At 37.1% G+C, this 22,843-nt stretch overlaps 1 protein-coding gene across 1 annotated transcript in view; it reads left to right on the top strand.

Annotated features, from left to right (window-relative positions):
- cyfip2 (cytoplasmic FMR1 interacting protein 2) overlaps positions 1-19,976 on the top strand; it is a 24,817-nt gene extending 4,841 nt beyond the window's left edge. The window contains exons 2-29 of the mRNA XM_016567874.1: positions 3,550-3,699; positions 3,781-3,870; positions 7,015-7,092; positions 7,533-7,634; positions 7,976-8,157; positions 8,273-8,369; positions 8,791-8,919; positions 9,003-9,107; positions 9,197-9,285; positions 9,914-10,151; positions 10,235-10,527; positions 10,596-10,743; positions 10,835-10,988; positions 11,251-11,407; positions 11,831-11,927; positions 12,029-12,105; positions 12,222-12,330; positions 13,193-13,312; positions 13,511-13,710; positions 13,803-13,890; positions 14,005-14,148; positions 14,245-14,335; positions 14,882-15,012; positions 17,408-17,480; positions 17,605-17,699; positions 18,531-18,769; positions 18,894-19,041; positions 19,469-19,976. Coding sequence (XP_016423360.1) covers positions 3,583-3,699; positions 3,781-3,870; positions 7,015-7,092; positions 7,533-7,634; positions 7,976-8,157; positions 8,273-8,369; positions 8,791-8,919; positions 9,003-9,107; positions 9,197-9,285; positions 9,914-10,151; positions 10,235-10,527; positions 10,596-10,743; positions 10,835-10,988; positions 11,251-11,407; positions 11,831-11,927; positions 12,029-12,105; positions 12,222-12,330; positions 13,193-13,312; positions 13,511-13,710; positions 13,803-13,890; positions 14,005-14,148; positions 14,245-14,335; positions 14,882-15,012; positions 17,408-17,480; positions 17,605-17,699; positions 18,531-18,769; positions 18,894-19,041; positions 19,469-19,636 — 3,759 coding nt within the window. The 5' untranslated portion in view covers positions 3,550-3,582 and the 3' untranslated portion in view covers positions 19,637-19,976. The remainder of the gene's footprint in view (positions 1-3,549; positions 3,700-3,780; positions 3,871-7,014; positions 7,093-7,532; positions 7,635-7,975; positions 8,158-8,272; positions 8,370-8,790; positions 8,920-9,002; positions 9,108-9,196; positions 9,286-9,913; positions 10,152-10,234; positions 10,528-10,595; positions 10,744-10,834; positions 10,989-11,250; positions 11,408-11,830; positions 11,928-12,028; positions 12,106-12,221; positions 12,331-13,192; positions 13,313-13,510; positions 13,711-13,802; positions 13,891-14,004; positions 14,149-14,244; positions 14,336-14,881; positions 15,013-17,407; positions 17,481-17,604; positions 17,700-18,530; positions 18,770-18,893; positions 19,042-19,468) is intronic.
- The last annotated feature ends 2,867 nt before the right edge of the window (positions 19,977-22,843 follow it).

Below are 22,843 nucleotides of genomic sequence, written 5' to 3'. Positions count from 1 at the left end.
GTCACAAATTTGTGGAGGTTTATTCCTTTTTACTGCGTCTCATATGTTTTTAAATGCAATCTGTGTGAATGGCGCTTCGGCTCTTTGGATTAAGCAATGCATAAATACATGATGCTGTTTTGTTCATAATTGTTTATGCAATTTACGAAATTATATTAGATTTTTATGAGTTAATTTAGACGTAATGCACATTTTTTATAGACATAAAATAAGATTTATGTTGGAATTGGTACCCTTGATAACATGTTTGTAGTATCTCAGTAAAGGCATGTAGCTCATGCATTTATGTCGGTGGTAGTGCGATTTTTTTTTTTCATGCTCACTGAACGTATAGGAATGTAGACAGTGCACCCCACTGTACAATGGGAATCAGCCATTGTGGGAAAGTTTATTCTAGTATCTCAGGATCCTTTTCCACAGGCACAGCGTGTACCTCTCTGTCTCCCACACTTTTTCTCTCTCTCTCCCTGTCAGATCACTTCTTCCACTTGGAACGTGGTGGTGTCATGGATGTTTTTTTTTTCCAAGAGTCCCATTTTGAATGACAATGATTCAGCTCTGTGGTTGTTATCAGTCTGAACATGTCTCATGCCACCTTACGTGATTATTTTCAACAGATTAAAATGTGCAGAACACCCAGGGCTCAAAGTACATCCTCTTTTTTTGATTTTTGTTTTTGATGCAGACCAGCTCTGTTTGTTGAATATTGCACAATTAGATATGATCACCTTCATGAAGTGTGTATTGAGTTTTTTCTTTATTAGATCATCATAAAAAGTAGTTTCAACCATTTTAAAATCGATTGTTTTACTCCAGTTATGTGTGATTGTGAGGCAAGTCTCTCACACAGAATATTAATGAGAGCGTTCCAAATGAGTCACTTATGAGGTTCCATGATGACTAGAATGCTGCATTTGAAGGCAGGCACCTATGTAGGTAGCAAGATGGTGTTGTGAAAAATTTGATTTTCTTGTAAATAAGGTCTCATTCAACTAGTTGTACTAAGAATACACTAATTACATTAATTCAAAATATGTATAATGTAATTTCTTACTATATCATGCAATTTCATATTTTATCATACGTATCTGTACTTTTACTCAAGTACTTGATTTGTGTACTTCGTCCACCACTGCTAATGGAGACTCAATTTCAAAGGAGGATCGATTTGTTACAACAATGGCTCACTAGTTTTTGAAGCGGAGCTTAATTTTTCTTTCAGGACAGAACTTGAATAAGCTTTGCAGAAGCAACTAAGCAGAACAGGAGCTTCACATGTTTTCGAGCTGTTGCTGTTGTCTAAATGATAGCTCCTGTAATACATAGTTGCATGACATTGTGAGATACATAAATGCTGAAAGGAAACCCCACCCATTTTATAGGAGCATAGATTAATCTGTATTGTTAAAGTGCTGTTGAGCGTATCAGCATGCATTTGTTTGTGGCCTGTACAAGAAAAATGGCAAGTGACATATTAACAATGGGCTTTTCCATTAGGAAAAGTTTCTTGTAGCTTTCACCACTTACTAACTGATTTGACTTGGCATACATCCCTGGACTAGTTTGTGCTTGTGAAGACCTGATGTTGCCCCTTTCTGTGGCCTTCAGCATTGTGATCAAGTGTTGTTTCCACCCTGACCTACTGTGAAAGGTCTGAGACCGTTATTCTCTCGTGATTCTGCTGTGACCTCCAACCACCTGAAACTAACATTGGGTTCAACCCACCAAACCTGTTGAGAGTGCAGTTTAAAGTTTATGTGTGTCATTGTGTGAGGTTAAAATACTTTTTTCCCAGCTTAATGTGGACAGACAACTGTAAGTAAGCCTTTTATAATTTGATTCCCCCCAAAATCTGTTGGAAAAGTCATTATTTTTCCAATTGCATTTGTTGGCGTTAATAGAGCCTGCAGACATATTGTAAGTTATTGTTTTTGGTCATTTTGCTAGAATGTTTTTCGTTTGCACAGTGAATAGCCTTCACTCTGTCTGTTGTTGCTATGATGCGTCATCGTTTTTCTCTCTTACCGTACGTTGTTCACACTTCATAAGTTCCACTTAGTTCCTGTTTGTTCGGTTACTCATAAGAGAGCTGTTGTTCCATATAGGCTCCTTATTTAATCACATGGTGAGCACAGGCCATCTCTCTTCCTACATGTGCCATGTTTAATGGTCAAACAAACTCCATGTTTCCCTGCTGCTCTGTCAAGCTTTGATGAAGGTAAAGATTAAAAATCAGCCTCCTTCTTGGACAGATGACTAACAGGCCACTTCTTATCACCTGTTCTGGACAGATTAATCATGTATTATACATAAACATCTTAAGACCTGAAATTTATTCGTGCTGCAACATAACAGATATGTTGGACATGTGGGCAACCTAAGTTTGAATACAACATTTTCCAATCCCATTTCTCCTTTCTCTTTCATCATTTTTTTTCATTCTCATAATAAATGAATTAATATTCTTTGACAGGTTTGCCCAAGATTGTCCTACACATAAATTCTGCAGTATTCTGCACAGGAGCAATTGAAGTACCTTCTAATTCAAGGCATTGGTTTTGTAAGTCAAAAGTCAGCCTCGGGTCTAAAATCGGCAATATGCCTCACCAAACCACACTTCCTGAGAATGCAGGGGTCTTGAGATGCATTTGTAAAAGTTGTAAAAACTATTTTTTTTTTTGACAGCATTTTAGAAATGTGTCGTTCATGGTATTAGATGCTAAAAAAAACGGTAAACAAAAAACAGAAATAGGATCATGACTTCTAAAGCTGCTTTTTGTAATGTCTGTTGAATGATTTACTCTTCTATACAATATAGAGCAAAGGCAGCAAATTAGGAGTTTGTTCAGGGAACTCTCTTGGCTAAAAACAGAGTTAATAGTGAATATGTGTTGTGTTCCCTATTCTAAAGTGTTACCATTATATTATATTATATTATGTTACGTTGAAGTGATTTTAAACATGCAATAAACCGTAAAGGAGAGCTCAATTCGTTGTTCGTGGCTTATTGCGAAATATAGTCAAATTCACACAAAAATACATCAAAATGACCATCTTGGCTTATTCACGTTAACACATTAGGTTATGTCTGAAGTCACGTAATGTTGAAATTGCTGTAGAGAATTATGAAATTTTAGTGGTAACTAAAATTTTAAACCTTATTTCAAGCAAAATTAACTTTAAAATTAAAATTATATATCAGTAACCTAAAATATAATAACTCATGTCAGGTTTTGGTTAGTATCGCCCTCCTTTATATTATAAATAATAAAATTAGCTCTGCATGCATAATATGTAACGTTTCATTAGTTCTTTTTCTTGTGATTTTTCTGGCAGCCACATCATTGCTTGTGTTTGGAGACTAATTGAATTCCACCAGTGAAACCAAGTGAAAGACTTTAACTAGAGAGATTTCTTCAGGGTCATGACATTTTTCTTTTCAAATGCCAGTGTTTCATAGACTGTGTTTCATTTCAACATGGAGTTGAGTATCCTTGTCCAGCATCCTTGTCTGATGGTGTTGAAGCTCATGGTTTATGTCTGTTTCAGATTGGACTGTTTTGTGAGTGAACCTGTGTCGCCATGACAACCCACGTGACCCTGGAGGATGCGCTGTCCAATGTGGACCTGCTGGAGGAGCTTCCCCTCCCAGACCAGCAGCCATGCATCGAACCCCCACCATCCTCCATCATGTACCAGGTGCTTTTTTATAGTTGTTGTTGGATGTAGAGTTTACAGTAAAATTGGACATAACTGGACTGACCTTCTGTCTGTTACTAGGCGAACTTTGACACCAACTTCGAAGACAGAAATGCGTTTGTCACTGGTATTGCCCGCTACATTGAACAGGCCACTGTGCACTCCAGCATGGTGAGTAGAAGGAGGACTTTGTGAAACAGCACATTAGAATTGCTGGTCATGTGACCAGAGCAGCAATAACGAAAGGATGTTGCATTATAACAAAGCTGCTCTTTATGGTTCTTTCTGAAATTTTTATCAGAAGGGCACTGAGAAGCAGAAACAGTCATTCAGTTTATCTGATGTAGGCTTTTCTTTGCTACAGCGATATTTAAATAAGCCCAGAGCAGCTTCCCAAAGCTTTTACTTACAAAAAAATTACCATGACATTACCATATGTTTAGGTATTGTTATAAAACCGTGTTTTTTCAACATGTAAACTGGCAATATCATGGTGTTCTGTGAAACACCTTGAAGTAACAGTTTGCAGTTAATATGATTTTTTTTGTGTTTGTGAATATTTTATTTATTTATTTATTTATTTTATCCAGCAATAATGCATTCAATTGATCAAAAGTGACATTTATAATATTACAAAGTAAATCCTATTTGACTGTGACATGCACGTAAAATTGCATGCACGAGCATGCACGTAAAATTGTATGGCATGTAAGTCTAAATTTGAACTTAGTTTTTGAGGACTTTAAAAGAAGGTATTTCATTATCTTAAGCATGGATTGCTATGTGTGAATTTCTTAAATGAACGTCCATTTGTCAGAACATCTCAAACCACATCAACAGATTTACAACAGTAATGACTATTTAAGGGTCAAGCATGTGAAAGCTGGGCAAGATGTTTTGTGCCATATCAAAACCCCCATCAGTTTCAATTCTGTTTTAGCAGAGGTGTGAGACAGAGAGCTCAGGACAAACACCTTTTCACAAAGACACCCTTGTTTATGCTTGTTTTGTACAGTTTTGTTTCTGTGGGGGTTTGTGCTGGATAAAAATGGTATTGAAGCAGCTATGCTCCACCTCTTCCTCTCACAGCTCAGTGGCTCATGGATGTGCGTGGACTGTCAAACAGGAGTGCACATTACTCAGTGAAATAGTCAGTGAAATAGTCCTCAAGGACTGGAGGTCTTGTTTGCTTCAGCTACCTTCTGCTAAAGCTCTAATGAGCACATAGATGTGGTCTTTGTATGCTGTACATAGGTGGCTGGATGAATGCTGTGGTCTGACTAAACTTGGGTTTAGAAGTAAATGCAGTGTTTGCAATGGAAACAATTGAAATCATACCCTCATACTTTTATTGTCTCTGCTTACTTTTGTACATTTAAATCAACTTGCTTAACATACAGACTCCATTCAGATGAGTTGTAGATGATTAATTAGTAAGGTCGACTAGTCCATTGGTTCCAGTGACGAGCGACGGGCCACAAGGGGGTCTGGGAAAAAGTTCAGAGAAAAGAATTATAAAAGTAATAATATTATTCCATAATTATTCCAAAGTATTCCAAAATAATATTCCATACTATTACAATTTCATTCTTCTTTCTCTACGCTGGTGGTAAAATCTGAAACAAGTCTTTTTCCTCTCAAAAAATGCATTCATAATCCTATTGACATAAAAAAAAAAAAAAATTTCCAGATAATATTTTACACATTTATAATATTTTCATTATATTGTATTTATAATGTTTATAATGTTTTATGTTTATTATGCCTTTATATTTTAGGAAGATGGTTATGTATAATGTTATGTATATGACAGTCCCAGTCATAGTTATTAATATTCTGCATTGTTGTTTGTCCTGCTCGCGCTGAAGAGATAATCACAGTAGTACTACAATGAAGCGCTTTACTGCAGCGCAACTCAACCAAATGCATCCTATACGAGATAAATAATATATAAACAATATATATAAACCGGCTGAAATGTTTTGAAATCACGTGTACCCTACCTGATCAAAAAAATCCAGGCTTTCACTCTGCCTGTGTCAGTTTGAGTCTTGTTAAAGATTTAAATTCCTGCCGCCAAGATGCTTCTCTGTCGGTCACGGATTATGGAAAGTGAAACTTAAATCTATAGGGTTGGTTGGATTTATTCACGCACGTTAAAATATTTATTTAAAGCTTCTTTCTTTTCAGATTCTTATTTACAGCATTATCTTAATAGGCTGTATATTAACTTATTGGGAGAAAACCGGTAGTTCTATTTGAAATCAGACATTTGAGCACCCCCATATAGCCAAAATGGCACGATCATAACACCTCCGCGAATATTCGACTGTAAGATTGGTAGTCGAATCGGGCTCCTCCTATCGAAGCATCGAATCGTCAACTATTCGGGGTCACCCCTACTACATTCCATTTAATTTAATTACATTCTACATTACACTACATTCCAAAATTATTCCAAAGTATTCCAAAATAATAAAATAATATACCATACTATTACAATTTCATTCTTCTTTCTATACGCTGGTGGGAAAATCTGAAACGAGTCTTTTTCCTCTCATTCATAATCCTATTGACATAAAATACAAAAAAAAAAAAATCCAGATATTTTACACATTTATAATATTTTCATTATAAAGATTGTATTTATAATGTTTATAATGTTTTATAATTATGCCTTTATATTTTAGGAAGATGTTTTTTTTTAAAGCTTTTTTTTTTCTTTTTGTGTAATCCAGCTGTTTCTGAACAATACAAACCTGTCAGGTAAAGCTGCAACAAGCTCAAGACTGTCGTTAACTAGTTGTTTAGGCAACCCACCGACTGGCCAGTTTTGCAAAGCCTTAATTGTAATACTTGCTGAATGCTGCTGAAATGTAATTGGCAGAAATCCAGGCTACATTATTTATTAATAGAAAGTAGAGCATAATTAGGGACTCTTATATCTAGTCTACACTAAATGTATGCAGCATGAAATGACAAAACTGAATTGCCTCCACTATAATCAGCAGAACTGTCTAGACATTCTCCCTCTCTTCATCTCTCCCTCTGTCTATAAACAGACTTACAACTTTTTATATCATCATTGCTGCCTTGCGAATGCTGATAATTCCTGTAAGAAACATGGATCTAGTTATTCTCCATAGCAATAATGGTCATTTCCAGCAAATAAGTGTCTGATGGATTGTTGTTTCAAGGCATGAGGTCAGAAAAATTATTGGAACATTTATACCGAATTCACAGGAGATTATGTGAGTGATTCCTTTATAGCTGTTGTTCTTTTTCCTCTTTTTCAAACTGTGTTTTTCTTCTCAGAATGAAATGCTGGAGGAGGGGCACGAGTATGCCGTCATGCTGTACACCTGGAGGAGCTGCTCCAGAGCCATTCCTCAGGTACACACACACACACGTGACATCCGATGCAGTAACTGGTCCGATTTGAGGTGTATTCTCAGTACTCTAGTAAAATCATGCACAATTTGGCCTACTGGCCCACATACGCTTTTACTATCAGGTAAGTCGTGGTGTAGAAGAAGAACTCAATAAGAATATGCTAGAGTATCATCTATCAAATTACATGCGCATAGATTTATTGAAGTTTGAATGTTGCTGCCAGCATTCAAAAGACTGTGTGCTAAGTCTTGTTTTACATTAATTGACTTTTTTTTAAGATATGCTCTCTGTCTGAAGAGAATCTGAACCCCAAGTTATGATTGAAATGACCCAAGTTCAACAACATAATTGCCCTGCACTCACTGCAGGGAAAAGACTCATTATTCATGATCTCAGTTCTGAATGCTGACAGTTTAATGACGCCCTCTTGTGCATATCAGGTGAAGTGCAACGAGCAGCCAAACCGAGTGGAGATCTATGAGAAGACTGTGGAGGTGCTGGAACCTGAGGTCACCAAGCTCATGAAATTCATGTACTTCCAGGTGAGAGAGGAATAAAACTCTTTGAACTCCATTCATTACTTATTAATCCCGAAATTCCATGATTATTCATCAAACAACAATTCTTATAAGAAAAAAGGAGAAACACTCATTGCTCGTTATTTCTTATGTCTTTATTTTTGTCTTTATTTTTAATTACTTAAAGAAAATAACAAATACTTGAAGGCTACATTCCATTTAATTTCTTAATATTTATATTCATATTTAACTTTTTCAAATAAAGTAGTGTATTAAATAAGTTTTTGCTGTGCTTTCAAAATTAGTATCGAGAGTCGTGACATTTTGGTAGTACATGGCTTTAACATTGATATCCCTCCTTCTAGCGCAAGGCCACTGAACGTTTCTGCAGCGAGGTAAAGCGACTGTGTCATGCTGAACGCAGGAAGGACTTTGTGTCCGAGGCCTACCTCCTCACTTTAGGAAAGTTTATCAACATGTTTGCTGTGCTGGACGAACTGAAGAACATGAAGTGCAGTGTAAAAAATGACCACTCTGCTTACAAGAGGTATAAAGGTCAAGTTTACATTTAAAAAAATTTTTTTTTTATTAAAATACTATAATATATATATTATAACATAGAATATTTATAAAAGTTCTATATTGCTATTTCTTCTTTAAAGAGCGGCTCAATTCCTGAGAAAGATGGCTGACCCACAGTCCATCCAGGAGTCCCAAAACCTCTCTATGTTTTTAGCCAATCACAACAGAATTACACAGGTATGTGTAACTTAACATATGGTCAAATATACATTAAAGGAATAGTCCACCCATTATAGTCCACTCTATATTTACTACATTTATTTTATGTAGCTGTTGATGTTTCAATTTTGTATACTGTTATTTTTTCCTGTGGCACACAAGAATTATTTAAATATTTGTTATGCAGCTCATGCAACACTTTGACAGTTTAAAGTAACTAAGGGCTGTCAAGCTCCAATAATGACTAAAAACACTAAAAAGGAACCATAAAAGTGGTCCATACAACTTCTGTAGCCATATGTTAGGCTTATGTGATGAGCAGCCATAAAATAAAAGTGATTTTTCATGGATAATCTTGTCCTCCCCCAAAGCTTCTGTGTTCACGTTTCACTTGGACATTTGCATTCAGTGTGTCATGTTTTATGTGATGTTTGTCCAGTGTCTGCACCAGCAGCTGGAGGTGATCCCAGGTTATGAGGAGCTGCTGGCTGATATTGTCAACATCTGTGTGGATTACTACGAGAACAAGATGTACCTGACCCCCAGTGAGAAACACATGCTGCTAAAGGTGAGCGCATCCATTCCTGCTGAAGCTTTTTAGACTCGGCTGAAAGAGAGCTTCACAGATGAAGGCATGGCTCTGTGTTTCAGGTCATGGGTTTTGGTCTATACTTGATGGATGGAAATGTCAGCAACATCTACAAACTGGATGCAAAGAAAAGGATAAACCTTAGCAAAATCGACAAGTTCTTTAAGGTGAAGACAAACTTTCTGGTTCTCTTGAAAACTGACTTTTTTTTTTCATAGTTCTCTGATTGTAACATTTGTTTTGGTTGCCTTCACAGCTTCAGGTCGTGCCCCTGTTTGGAGACATGCAGATCGAGCTGTCACGCTACATAGAAACAAGTGCCCACTATGAAGAGAACAAGTCCAAGTGAGTGATCGACTTATTTTATAAATGACACGATCTTGTAACCACAAGTGCATTGCTTTCTATCTGATACTAGTTCTCTTGTTAGCATTACTTGACTGGTTAATGAAATGTTCAGAAGTTTTGACTCTGTAACTTTTTTGAAAGATAATGATACTTTTATTCAGTATCAAAAGTTGCATCAAAACTGACAGTAAAGACATTTATGTGTTTATAAAAGATTTCTATTTCAAATAAATACTGTTCTTTTGAATTTCTATTCATCAAAGAATCCTAAAAAATTGTCACAGTTTCTACAAAAATATTAGGCAGCACAGCTGTTTTCAACATTAATAAAAGTTGGAATAATAGAAAAGTTTCTTGAGCAGCAAATCCGCATTTTAGAATGTTTCTGACGGACCACGTGAAACTGAAGACTGGAGAAATGGCTGCTGAAAATTCAGCTTTGACTTCATGGGAATAATTTAATTTTAATATATATTAAAATAGAAAACAGTTATTTTAAATTGTAATAATATTACACAATATTACTGTATTTTTAATCATAAGAGACTTCTTTCAAAAAGTGTACATCTTTTTAATAGTGTCTTTTCTCTCTCTCTCTCTCTCTCTCTCTCTCTCTCTCTCTCAGGTGGACCTGCACTCAGAGCAGCATCAGTCCACAGTATAACCTTTGCGAGCAGATGGTGCAGATCAGAGACGACCACATCCGCTTCATCTCTGAGCTGGCGCGCTACAGTAACAGTGAGGTGGTGACTGGATCAGGGCTGGACAGTCAGAAGTCTGATGAAGAATACAAGGAGCTTTTCGACCTGGCACTCAGAGGACTGCAGCTTCTGTCCAAGTGGAGCACTCATGTCATGGAAGTGGTACGTCTGAGATAATTTTCAACAGTTTGCAGCATTCAACTTCTCCATCTATCTTGCATTTAAACTGTCTTCTCGTCCTCTAGTACTCTTGGAAACTAGTCCACCCGACTGATAAGTTCTGCAATAAGGACTGTCCTGGCACAGCTGAGGAGTATGAACGCGCCACACGCTACAACTACACCAGTGAGGAGAAGTTTGCCTTGGTGGAGGTCATTGCTATGATCAAGGGTCTTCAGGTTCTGATGGGACGGATGGAGAGTGTGTTCAACCAGGCCATCAGGAACACAATCTACTCTGCCCTGCAGGACTTTGCACAAGTGACCCTTAGAGAGCCACTCAGACAGGCTGTGCGCAAGAAAAAGAATGTCCTCATTAGGTAAGATGTACACCACATAAAAAATAAATACTTTTTTGGACATTATTTATCTCCTTGCTTCCTTATAGTGTACTTCAGGCAATTCGTAAAACCATCTGTGATTGGGAAGGGGGAAGAGAACCTCCTAATGACCCCTGTCTGAGGGGAGAGAAGGACCCCAAAGGAGGATTTGACATCAAAGTTCCTCGTCGCGCTGTTGGCCCCTCAAGCACACAGGTCAGTCAAATTGTGTTTGCAACATAGATGATATTTAATGCTATTTGTAAAGTTTGTTTCTGAGTAGTATCTGCTCTTCCCGGTCCTGTAGCTCTACATGGTACGCACCATGCTGGAGTCTCTCATCGCTGATAAAAGTGGCTCTAAGAAGACTCTTCGCAGCAGTCTGGATGGCCCCATCGTTCAGGCCATAGAGGACTTCCACAAGCAGTCTTTCTTCTTCACCCATCTCCTGAACTTTAGTGGTGAGACAACAGCAACAGTTTTCTGTATCGCAACTGCATCATCTTTATATGAAAAGTGCATATGCTCCGGGTGTGTGTTCACTACTGTGTGTGTGCACTTGGATGCAGAGCACAAATTCCGAGTATGGGTCACCATACTTGGTCACACGTCACTTCACTTTCACTTTCACTTTCATATTCATAGTTTTCACAGCAACAGAGTAGACTGAAAAATGTTGCAGTCCTTTCATGACGTTCTCATTCTTTCCTGACTGGCTGTCAGAGGCCCTGCAGCAGTGCTGTGATCTGTCCCAACTATGGTTCCGAGAGTTCTTTCTGGAGCTCACTATGGGCCGTCGTATTCAGTTCCCCATTGAGATGTCCATGCCCTGGATCCTCACCGACCACATTCTGGAGACCAAAGAGCCCTCCATGATGGAGTATGTGCCACATACACAAAGTTTATACTGGGTATTAAGCTACACGAGCGTTCCAAATTTTGGAGTCAGTCTTCTATTTATTCAGTATGGATGTGTTAAATTAATCGTATATATCAGTACCCATAAAAAATATTAAGCACCACAACTGTTTTCAAGATTGACAATAATAAAAATGTTTCTTGAGCACCAAATCAGCATATTAGAAGATTGAGACATTGAAGAGTCAGCTTTGCTGTCACAGGAAAAAAATATATTTTAAAATATATTCAAATAATAAACCGTTATTTTAAATTGTAACCATAGCATGAGAGACTTATAAGAGAAAATCTTACCAACCCCAAACTTTTGAACAGTAGTGTATATGAACACTAATTGTGTCTGTCAGATTATAGCATTATTAGAATCTTTTTTTTTTACCCTCAGATATGTGTTGTATCCGTTGGACCTTTATAATGATAGTGGTTATTATGCCCTCACCAAATTCAAGAAGCAGTTCCTCTATGATGAGATAGAGGCCGAGGTAGAGTGTTTATCTACTTATTTATTATCAACTTGTTCATTATTATCTTCCATTCAAAGGTATCTTAAGTAAAAACTGAAGCAATCTCTTTTTCATTTTAGGTCAACCTGTGTTTCGATCAGTTTGTGTACAAGTTAGCTGACCAGATATTTGCCTACTACAAAGCAATGGCTGGAAGGTAACAATATCCATCTTATCCAGTCTCATCTTAAATGTTTCTCAAGCTCAACTTCAGAGGTCAAAACAAAGAAATTATTCTGCTATAGATTGTATGTTTCTTTTTCTTCCTCACAGTGTCCTCCTAGACAAACGCTTCCGTGCGGAGTGTAAGAACTATGGTGTGATCATTCCATACCCGCCTTCAAACCGCTACGAGACACTGCTCAAACAGAGACATGTACAGGTGTGACACTACACCAATTACTAATTAGAATGGGCAACTCCGTTTTAAAGGGTTAGTTCACCCAAAAATGAAAATTCGGTCATTAATTACGCACTCTCATGTCGTTCCACACCCCTAAGTCCTTCGTTCATCTTCAGAACACAAATTAAGATATTTTTGATCAAATCCGATGGCTCAGAGAGGCCTCCATTGACAGCAACGCCACCCAAACTCCAAAAACAAAACAAAATAATTACTTTATTCAGCAATCTCTTCTCTTCCCTGTCATTATCCTTACGCGGATAACGCAGTAAGCACAGTGAAGGCTTCCGTGTTCTACGTCCGAATGCCGGCTCATTATTGGCCAAAACTGCACATGTGAGCAGTGTGACGCATTCGTGTGATGCTGATGCAGGAGCCGCCCAATAATGAGCCGGCGTTCTGACGTAGAATCTGGAAGCGCTGGACATAAACAACGTATGAGAATGACACAGAAGAGAAGAGGTTGTTGAATAAAGTCGTTATTTTTGTTTTGTTTTTGCACACAAAAAGTATTCTCGTCGCTTCATAAAATTATTGTAGAACCACTGTAGTCACGTCGACTGTTTTAACGACGTCTTTAGTACCTTTATGGATCTTGAGAGTTTGGGTGGCGTTGCTGTCAATAGAGGCCTCTCTGAGCCATCGGATTTGATCAAAAATATCTTAATTTGTGTTCTGAAGATAATCGAAGGTCTCAGAGGTGTGGAACGACATGAGGGTGAGTAATTAATGACAGAATTTTCATTTTTGAGTGAACTAACCCTTTAATGTAGAGCAAACTTACTATCACTCTCGATACTCTGTAAATGATGAATCTAACAACATGTTTTTGTTTTGTTAGATGCTGGGTCGCTCCATTGACTTGAACAGATTGATAACCCAGAGGATCTCAGCAGCCATGTACAAATCCCTGGATCAGGCCATCAGCCGCTTTGAGAGCGAGGACCTCACCTCCATAGTGGTGAGATGCTTGTGCTTCTGACTGTTTTGGTATTTGTTGTCCTCATAATCTCTGTTTTTTCAGTATTACAAACATGCAGACAATTTTCTTACCCATTTGGACATCTTAATATTTAATCATCTTGATTTAGAAATTCAAAGACTCTAAGAACTTTGGACTATTCACTAAACTGAAATGTTTTGGTCATGTGTATTTCAGGAGCTTGAATGGCTGATGGAAATCAACAGGTTGACTCATCGCCTGCTCTCGAAGCACATGACCCTGGACAGTTTTGACGCCATGTTCCGTGAGGCCAATCACAACGTGTCTGCTCCATACGGCCGCATCACACTGCATGTCTTCTGGGAACTCAACTTTGACTTCTTACCAAACTACTGTTACAATGGCTCCACCAACAGGTTGGTAAACATAAGCTGTAGATACAGATCCGTACTAATGTGGTTCATTATAGATGACAATGTTGACAAAAGTGTTAAATCTCATGGAACAGGTTTGTGCGGACAGCCATTCCCTTTACCCAGGAGCCTCAGAGGGACAAACCTGCCAATGTCCAGCCTTACTACTTGTATGGCTCCAAGGTCTGTAAGCAGCATAATTAGTTTGTGATACCGAACCAAAGACTTGAATGTGTTACATACAGTGTGCTAGAGAATATTGATGTCTATTTTTAAACATCTCGCTCTGTTTTTCAGCCTCTGAACATTGCTTACTCCCACATCTACAGTTCCTACAGGAATTTTGTGGGTCCTCCACACTTCAAAACAATATGCCGTCTTCTTGGTTACCAGGGCATTGCTGTGGTGATGGAGGAGCTGCTCAAGATTGTCAAGAGCTTGGTATTTTGTCTCTCTGCTATGTGTACATGTAGTTTCTCTTTCATGCACTTCTCCAATTTTGTTTTATCACTTGTCATGTCCATCTGTCTTTTCCAGTTGCAAGGCACCATCCTGCAGTATGTGAAAACCCTCATAGAGGTGATGCCCAAGATCTGCCGTCTCCCTCGTCATGAGTACGGATCACCAGGTGAGTTCAGAGCTAGTAACACTCCAGTTGTGTCACAGTCTAATAATGAGTACAGAGACTAAAGGTATTAGATATTATATTATATTCTGATGCAGTATTCAGTATAAGCTGGTCCTGCACCACTATCAGAGACCCTCCACTTCCCCCAACTCCACCTGTCTTAATCTGCTACGGATTTATGTATTTATGTATGCCCTATTCATGCAGCAGCCTATCTTACATGCATCCAACAGTGTGTAAACAGAATAAATACAAGGAATAGGATGAAAAAAGATTTTAAAATAATTTTAAAAAAATTATATGCTCTGTAAGCCTCTAAAAATGGATAAAAATGTCTACCAAATGCATGAATGTAAATGTAATTATATTAGAGTTGTCAATTTAATTTGTTAATTTAGTAGAATGAATGAATTAAAACAATTTGTATTACACTTTGTAAAACATTTTATAGCTTGTTAAAGTTAAGAAGGCTGTAACTTAAGGATATGAATGTCAGATCCTAGCCTGGAGTGTTTTTTAAGTTATGCAATGTGGAACGCTTGTCAGGCATCTTGGAGTTCTTCCACCATCAGCTGAAGGACATCATTGAGTACGCTGAGCTCAAGACAGATGTGTTTCAGAGTCTGAGGGAGGTGGGCAACGCCATCCTCTTCTGTCTGCTCATCGAGCAAGCTCTGGTGAGACCCCCTCTGACTTAATTTTCATATTTGCATGACTTAGTCCTAATCAAGTAATATAAAACCTCATCTCAAAGCTGATTTCTATTTTAGCTTTAATCTTTCAGACCTGCCAAGGTAAGATTTGCGATTCCAAACTACACAAAAATGTGGTGCAACTTTTGTGTTCAATGAGGCAAATAAAGTAGAGAGACTTTTTTTCCCTTTATTTTTCCTTATAGCCTTATGCTAAAATTGACTAAATCCACATTTTAAGGCTGATATTAAAAAAATTGCTTTCCCAGTGGGTTATCCCTCACCGAACTATAAATTATTGCATTGTTTTCTTCATGATATGGTGGTGTATATGGGGAAATGGGTGCAAAGCAAAATGGTGCAAAATAATATGAACTTAGCTTAGCACTATTCCTGTTCTCATAATACTTTGCCAAGGTTGGCAGGTCTGATCTTTCATAATATGCCTTGTTTTCTTCTGAATATTTATGATTTGCTTTAAGGAAATATTTTTTTATAATGAAAGCATCCTGTTGACGCACCAAATTTCAAGGCCCAATCCTGACATGACTCAGCCTGGCTTTGCAAATGAGCTCCATAAAGAGGCAGATTTGAATTTGTAGAAAGTGTGTGTTGTACACTGATGTGTATGCCAATATGTGTGCATTTCTGGATGTGAATATCAATGAATTACTGTGTGTATGTTAACGAGTGTGTGGGTGGAGGACACTGTTGCCATCTGCCCCTAAAAAGCTACTTTATTTCTCATTACACGCTGGCAACAACTACAGGTGGTAAGGAATTAGGCCTCATTCATGTAACCGTACCACAAACTGATTGAACACACACTCTTCCTGGTTTTTATACTTTTTCTTTAGTCACTTTTGTGCCGTGTTCTGCCATGGATTCAAGGATGCTAGTGTCACCAAGACGAGAGAATAAAACTCGAAATGTAATACGGAGCTGTGAACGTCTGGCACTGTCGTGACGTTTGGACTCTGCATGTGCCCAGTGGGTTACTATTAAGAGGCTTCTTTAGGATCATTTCTTCCAAAGGAAGTCTTCCTTGCTTTCATGGCAGTCACGACTCCTCTCTGGCTGCCTGTGACGTCCCGTACTGGTGCACATCTGCTTCCATACACTTCTCTTCTTCTGACTGTAACTCTTCTGATGCCTGTTTCTCTTGTGTTTCTGTTTGGGTCTCTCTCTCTGAAGCATAGTGAATGTGTCGGATGATCATTGCACGCTGATCTCTCATTAACATTGTTTCTGTCAGGGTGCTCTTCTGGTCGTCTTTCTCTTCTTGTTTGGGTGTTGTTCGGTGCTTGTTTTATTATTGTGAATGAAGTGATTTTTGCTCAAATTTGTGTGCCTCATTGATTTGAAGGTTAATGCCATGAGACCTTTAAACTTTCACATTACATTTAATTTAGGGTTTACACCAACTGCCACAATAGTCATTTATTTATCCCATATTTTATATCTTTCTGGGTTTATATTAGTAAATGTTGATGTAGAGGTTTAATAGAATGCATATTAGTAGTTAGGGATGTTCAAAACTACGTTTTGTAATCTACAGTTTGTGGATTGGGCAGTCACATGACCCATTTTTGTGTTTAAAAAAATAGCTAGATGGAGCACAACAGACTGAAACGTAGAACATACGAGTCTCAAGAAAAAAAATTTTTAAGTTAATGTGTTAAATTTTGCTCAGAAAAGTAGGGCATGTCGCAACAACCAAGGACAATCTGCATGCATGCATAGACCAACTTCAAAAAAATAGTGTTAAGTGAATAAAATAAAGAATATGCCACCCTTTAATAGGGTACCCAACATATTTCCAACAAATATATACAACCTTTTATTGCAAAAAAACTATCATAGTTCTCACAGAAATATGCATATTATATATAAATATGTATATATTTATTTATATAAATATTTATATAATGTATCGAAATAATAAAATAAATATATAAAAAATGAGACCATGCATAATAATAGGAACGCTGTTCACAGCAGGTGATTTAAAGGAAATGTTTTGAAATTGTTTCAAGGTTTTTTTTTTTTATTGTTTCGAACTTTCGAGTAGAATCAGAAAGTGCTATTTGTGATCAAATTATTGGATGAGATCCTTTTATCAATACTATATTTGGTATAATCAGTTACCGTTATTCAGACTGAGCTTCTCAGTCACCATCAATTCTACATAAATATCATCATGTTGTTTAGGACCGTTACATTTTCACATTTTCATACATATTATGACTAACCCATTTTCACACTGATGTGTGTGTGTGTGTGATGTTTGTATGTAAAGCTTGATTCAGATTTCATTTAACAGTGTGATAAAGAAGCATTTTTCATTCATTCCTCATGTTTTTGTTTTGTTTGAACTCAGTCACAGGAAGAAGTTTGTGACTTACTTCATGCTGCTCCATTCCAGAACATCCTCCCAAGAGTCTACATCAAAGGTGAAAAATTACATTTAAAAACTACAAGATCATGTTCCTCATAATTGCTTTCTGATTAAGAAATATTTATATAAATTCAGTTTTATACCTGCTGAAATCTTCATTTAATGTTGTATTTTTACAGAGGGTGAGCGACTTGAGGTGAGGATGAAGAGGCTGGAGGCAAAGTATGCTCCTCTTCACCTAGTGCCCCTTATTGAGAGACTTGGGACCCCACAGGTGAGGCACTCACAGATCAGAGCCAACATGCTCATCGCATTTATCAGTAACACAACATGTATAACACTACCACATACATTTATTTATGTTTTTGTATAGAAATATTTTGTAACATTGTAAACGTCTTTGCTGTCGCATTTGATCAGTTTAATGTATTTTTGCTGAATAGAATAATACATTTCTTTCAGTAAACTAGTCTGGCTCTTTCATCTAGTTTGGAGCGACGTCCTGATCCAGGGGTCTGTGTTGTACCAAATCCACTTCTTAATAATAGACTTCACTGTGCTTCTAGGCATTGATAAAGCCTTTGAAATTTTTTGTATCCATCTCCTGACTTAACTTCATCCCAGAGATCTTTTGACAGTGCTTCAGTTGTACTACCAAGGACTGAAATGCTCCAGGAAAGCTCTTTTCATGCTGAGCAAATCAAAATGACCACAGCTGATCACAGTTGAAAGTCAAATGATTTTGTGTGCCATTGAGAAGGTGATTAGCTACACCTGACTGAGTTTACAAGTCATTTTTAGGAAGGGCTGATCCTTTTTCCAACTCAGTGATTCTGGTTCTTTATTTTTGTTTGTTTCTGACATGTTGGTGTTATATCTTTCACTTGGATGTTATAAGTTGCACTGAGTAAATACAGCTGGATAAAACAAAAACTGTGTCTGTCTTCATTTTAGGCTGCAAAGCAATAAAATGTGATTCTTTTAAAGGGGGTGATTCTTTTCTATACCCACTGTATTTAGACTGTTTATGCCTGCAGTGCAGTACATGATTAGGTTGATTTGGTCTCCATTTTAACACGTTTTGTTTTTTAATTGCCTTTCATAGCAAATTGCAATAGCACGAGAGGGAGACCTGCTGACCAAGGAGCGTCTGTGCTGTGGTCTGTCCATGTTTGAAGTCATCCTGACGCGCATTCGCAGCTTCCTTCAGGACAGCGTGTGGCGAGGCCCTCCCCCCACCAATGGCGTCATGCATGTGGACGAGTGCATGGAGTTCCACCGCCTCTGGAGCGCCATGCAGTTTGTGTACTGCATCCCTGTGGGCACGCACGAGTTCACTGCAGAGTATGCATATACATTCAGCTGGGATTTTTTGAATAGTTTGTAATTTACACAAAAAATAGCAAGCAAGCACTTGATTTAGGTTCACATCATATAAATGAAATGTTTTGGGCTTTTTTGTGTTCAGGCAGTGCTTCGGTGATGGTCTGAACTGGGCTGGATGTGCCATTATTGTGCTATTAGGACAACAACGTCGCTTTGACCTCTTCGATTTCTGCTACCACTTGCTGAAGGTCCAGAGGCAGGACGGCAAAGATGAGATCATTAAGAATGTGGTAAGTTTCTGATTTCATAGACATGAACTATTTAAAAATGACAAATCATTGCAGGAAACTCTTAACACCGTTAGCGATGCAATATACACTACTCTTCAAAAGTTTGGGGTCAGCAATGTTTCTTGAGCAGTAAATCAGCATATTAGAATATTTTCTGATGGATCATGTGACACTGAAGACTGGAGTAATGATGCTGAAAATTTAAATATTTTAAAATAAAAAAACGATTATTTTAAATTGTAATAATAATTCACAATATTACTGTTTTTACTGTATTTTGATCAAATAAATGCAGCCTTGGTGAGCATAAGAGACTTCTTTCAATAACATAAAATCCTGCAGACCCCAAACCTTTGGACGATAGTGTAAATGTGCCAACTTGTAGATATGGGCTTCTGTATTTAATGTTTTGTCATGTAACTTTCAGCCCCTGAAAAAGATGGCAGACCGCATCAGAAAGTATCAGATTCTCAACAACGAGATCTTCGCCATCCTCAACAAATACATGAAGGCTGTGGAGACAGACAGCTCTACTGTAGAGCATGTTCGCTGTTTCCAGCCTCCTATACATCAGTCTCTGGCCACCACATGTTAAATAAACTTTATTTGACTATCCTATTCTTCCTCTGGTGTGACATTGGTCTCAAATGTAGTGTACAGGGCCTTTCAAGATTGCCTTCGGCTTCATTTAAATAAGAGACAAACCTCCAGTCTCGTCACATGGTTAAAAATCACAGTAGATTTCTCCGTCTTCCCCAGCTGTTATCTAACCCTTATGAATATCAACACTCCCTATCCGTATCACATTTGAAGTGAACCAGTTTGAGAGATTTAGGACTGCCGAAAATATTTCCAGGTCACCAGAGGAAGTTTTAACAAATGTTGATTAAGTTCTAGTTAAAAAAAAAAAAAAAGTAAATATAAATGACTTTTGATTATAAATAACTATTAAAAGAAAACATGATTGATGTCAGTTTAGTTTATTTGTTTTTAACAATGCCCATACAGATTTCATTTATAATAGTATTTGCATGTACCTCACAAATCTCATATATCCTAATATTGTTTGTACTGTAATATACAGACCAAAAAGCAAGAGTATGTTGAGTTATTGACAATAATTTCTCCCATTTCTAATTCTTTTATGCTCAGAATTGTTTACAGCATTCTGTTATCTTTATTGCATTACAGCACTGGTTTACAGATCTTTGCATTTGTAACATCCATCATTGTAGATGTTGCGGTCGAGAATTGCGTGTAGTACTTGTTCAAATTTTATTGGTACTTAACTGGTATCAGTATTTGCCTCAACTGTTGAAAAGTAACCTCACTTATCTTTTCTGTCAGTTTAATCTCAGTCTTTGGACTGTTAATTTGGGCTATTTTATACACAATAATCATGCGTAAACTAGTGAAGCAGTTCACCGGTCTGAAGTACTAATAACTGGATTTGTGCTGTGATGACATCTCTTTAATCACCTCTTACTGTTACAGACTACAGTAGTAATACTGCATTACCTTGACCAATAATGGACAAAAAGCAAAAATATTGGACATCTGCTGTTTCAATATCAAGGTTACTAAAATTTCAAATATTTCAGTATTTACCTTCACAGGCCCTTTGCTTCAGCAGTGTTAGGCAGATTGGCAAGCATTCTGTTCAGTTTTGTAATTTATGTGGCTGTTGTAAATGTAACCTCATGAATGCTCATCATATTCTGTTATTTCCTGGAGTTTTCAGATTGATTTTAATCCGTTTTTAAATAACCGTTGAATTAAATGGGTATTTTCCAGTAATCTATTTATGCATAAAAGTAGATTTTTCTTGCTCTTGGAAGGGTTAATATGTGAACGATGATGGAAAAAAATGTTTTGACATTAAGGACGTGCTGTTTTCAAAACTCAAAGCATGACAGGTGTAATTTATTGTCATCTATTTGTGACATGAGATTTTTGTTCATATTGTTGTACAAGTGATCATGTTTTGAAATACAGAAAAAGGAGAGAATAATACAATGTACAACAGATGGTTCTGAACAGGAATTATAATTATGTTGTATTTCCATGAAATTAAAAAAAAAAAGATCTAACGGAAAATGGCTGGCTGGCTTCATTTATTTATTTGCGTTTAGGCTCAATTGTTTAGGTTTTCAAGCAAACTATTGAATTGTAGCAGCATTTTAAGACTGGAGCTCTAGATTATCACAATCAAACATCTTGCAGTTTAATTAATAAAAGTTCCTTCAGGTCCTTTGGTGAATCTATGTTTCCTAAGGAGTCTTTTGATATTTGATTCCAACACATATCAATGAACTGTGCAATGCTCACTTGATGTATTAGCCTCAAATATCTTTAAGAAAGCTTTTTTTAAGGAGTCTTTAAATATTATTGTGTTAATGCCCAATTGGTGATTTAATCAGTAAGTTCCTGTCAATTCTCACACCTTGGGAAGGTCTGAATAGGATGTAATTAATTGCCTTGTTTTTAAGAACATTTCATCAAATGCAGGAGGCACTTAGCACTAGATAAACATTTCCCCCACATGGGGATAATGGCACAGCGGGAAATGCGAGGAATCCAGAGTTTTTTTGGTTTGTTTTTTTCCAAAACTGACTCCCCCAAGTTTTGAGGATGGTATGAATATTTTGGTCTCTCCTTTGTCAATATGAATACACAACTGGTAAAGACTGTTTTGTTAGAGCAGGAGTGTTTCTTGAGGCCTCTGACTGGCTGAGCTGAACTGGCAGGCAAATGAGGGTGGGGCTTTTAAATGGCACACAGAGTAAATGTTTGCTTTCCATCAATAAAAATGACACCCAACACCCCCAATCCGCCAAACAGCTGTCTCCCACAATGGAGAGGACTGAGATGTGGAGGGAGAGAAAGGGAGAGGGGCGAGTTGTGACCACTGAATGAGACACAATACCAACTTTACAGACTGGAAAAAAAGAGATGCACATGAATATATTTCTAGGTCAAGGATCTATATTGTAGTATCAATGTCTGAAATATATTTTTAAATTAAGGGGCAATATTTGCCTTTTAATTTTCAGGAGCATTTACCTCTAAGAAGAGCTGATTCTTTTCTAATCATATAAAAACACAGCTGTGATCAATTTGTCACATTAAATTCATTGATGTATTTGAGAATTTGTATTAACCATAAAAACTCATTTTATTTAGATGATAATATGCCTGTCTAGACCTAGAATATAAGCATTTTTTGTTACTTTTGTCATTTATTTGCTACTGATTATTCCACATATAATTCCACAAATATAGTCTTTACAAAGGTAATGGTGGTACAGCAAACCCATTCATTATATGCTAAAGGGGTTGGAGAAAGAAAGAAAGAAAGAAAGAACTCTTAGGGAAATATGATAATGTTTTGTAATTATCATTTAAATCTGGCTAATTTTCTAATTGTTTGTCGTAAATAAACATCTCAGAAAAATCAAAATATGACTTTTTGTTGCGAAGCGGCATAATTTTCGTACATGTCTTCTGTAGAGGACACCCGGACAAACATCATGTTAATCAGGTATTTTGGGGAGACACAACAAGTCAATAGGGAAATAAAATATAGATCTATATTCCTATGAATTTTTGTTATTTATTTTTTTTTTTTCAAAAATGTTTTTTTTCCATTTGTTTCTTATGCTCCAACCAATGTAATGACAAAAAAAAAATCACTAAACTTTTTTTCTGGTTCTCAGGTGGATATAACTGGCCATTTTGTGATTGCTCAATAAAGTGAATAAAGCAGTGTAGTAGGCTAGTGTGTAGTGTTCAGGGGGCAGGA

This window comes from Sinocyclocheilus rhinocerous, unplaced genomic scaffold, assembly GCF_001515625.1.
Source record: "Sinocyclocheilus rhinocerous isolate Xijiao unplaced genomic scaffold, SAMN03320098_v1.1 scaffold662, whole genome shotgun sequence".
Lineage (NCBI taxonomy): Eukaryota > Metazoa > Chordata > Actinopteri > Cypriniformes > Cyprinidae > Sinocyclocheilus > Sinocyclocheilus rhinocerous.
Note: the sequence above shows the minus strand (reverse complement) of the source record. Positions and strands in the feature narration are given on the sequence as shown.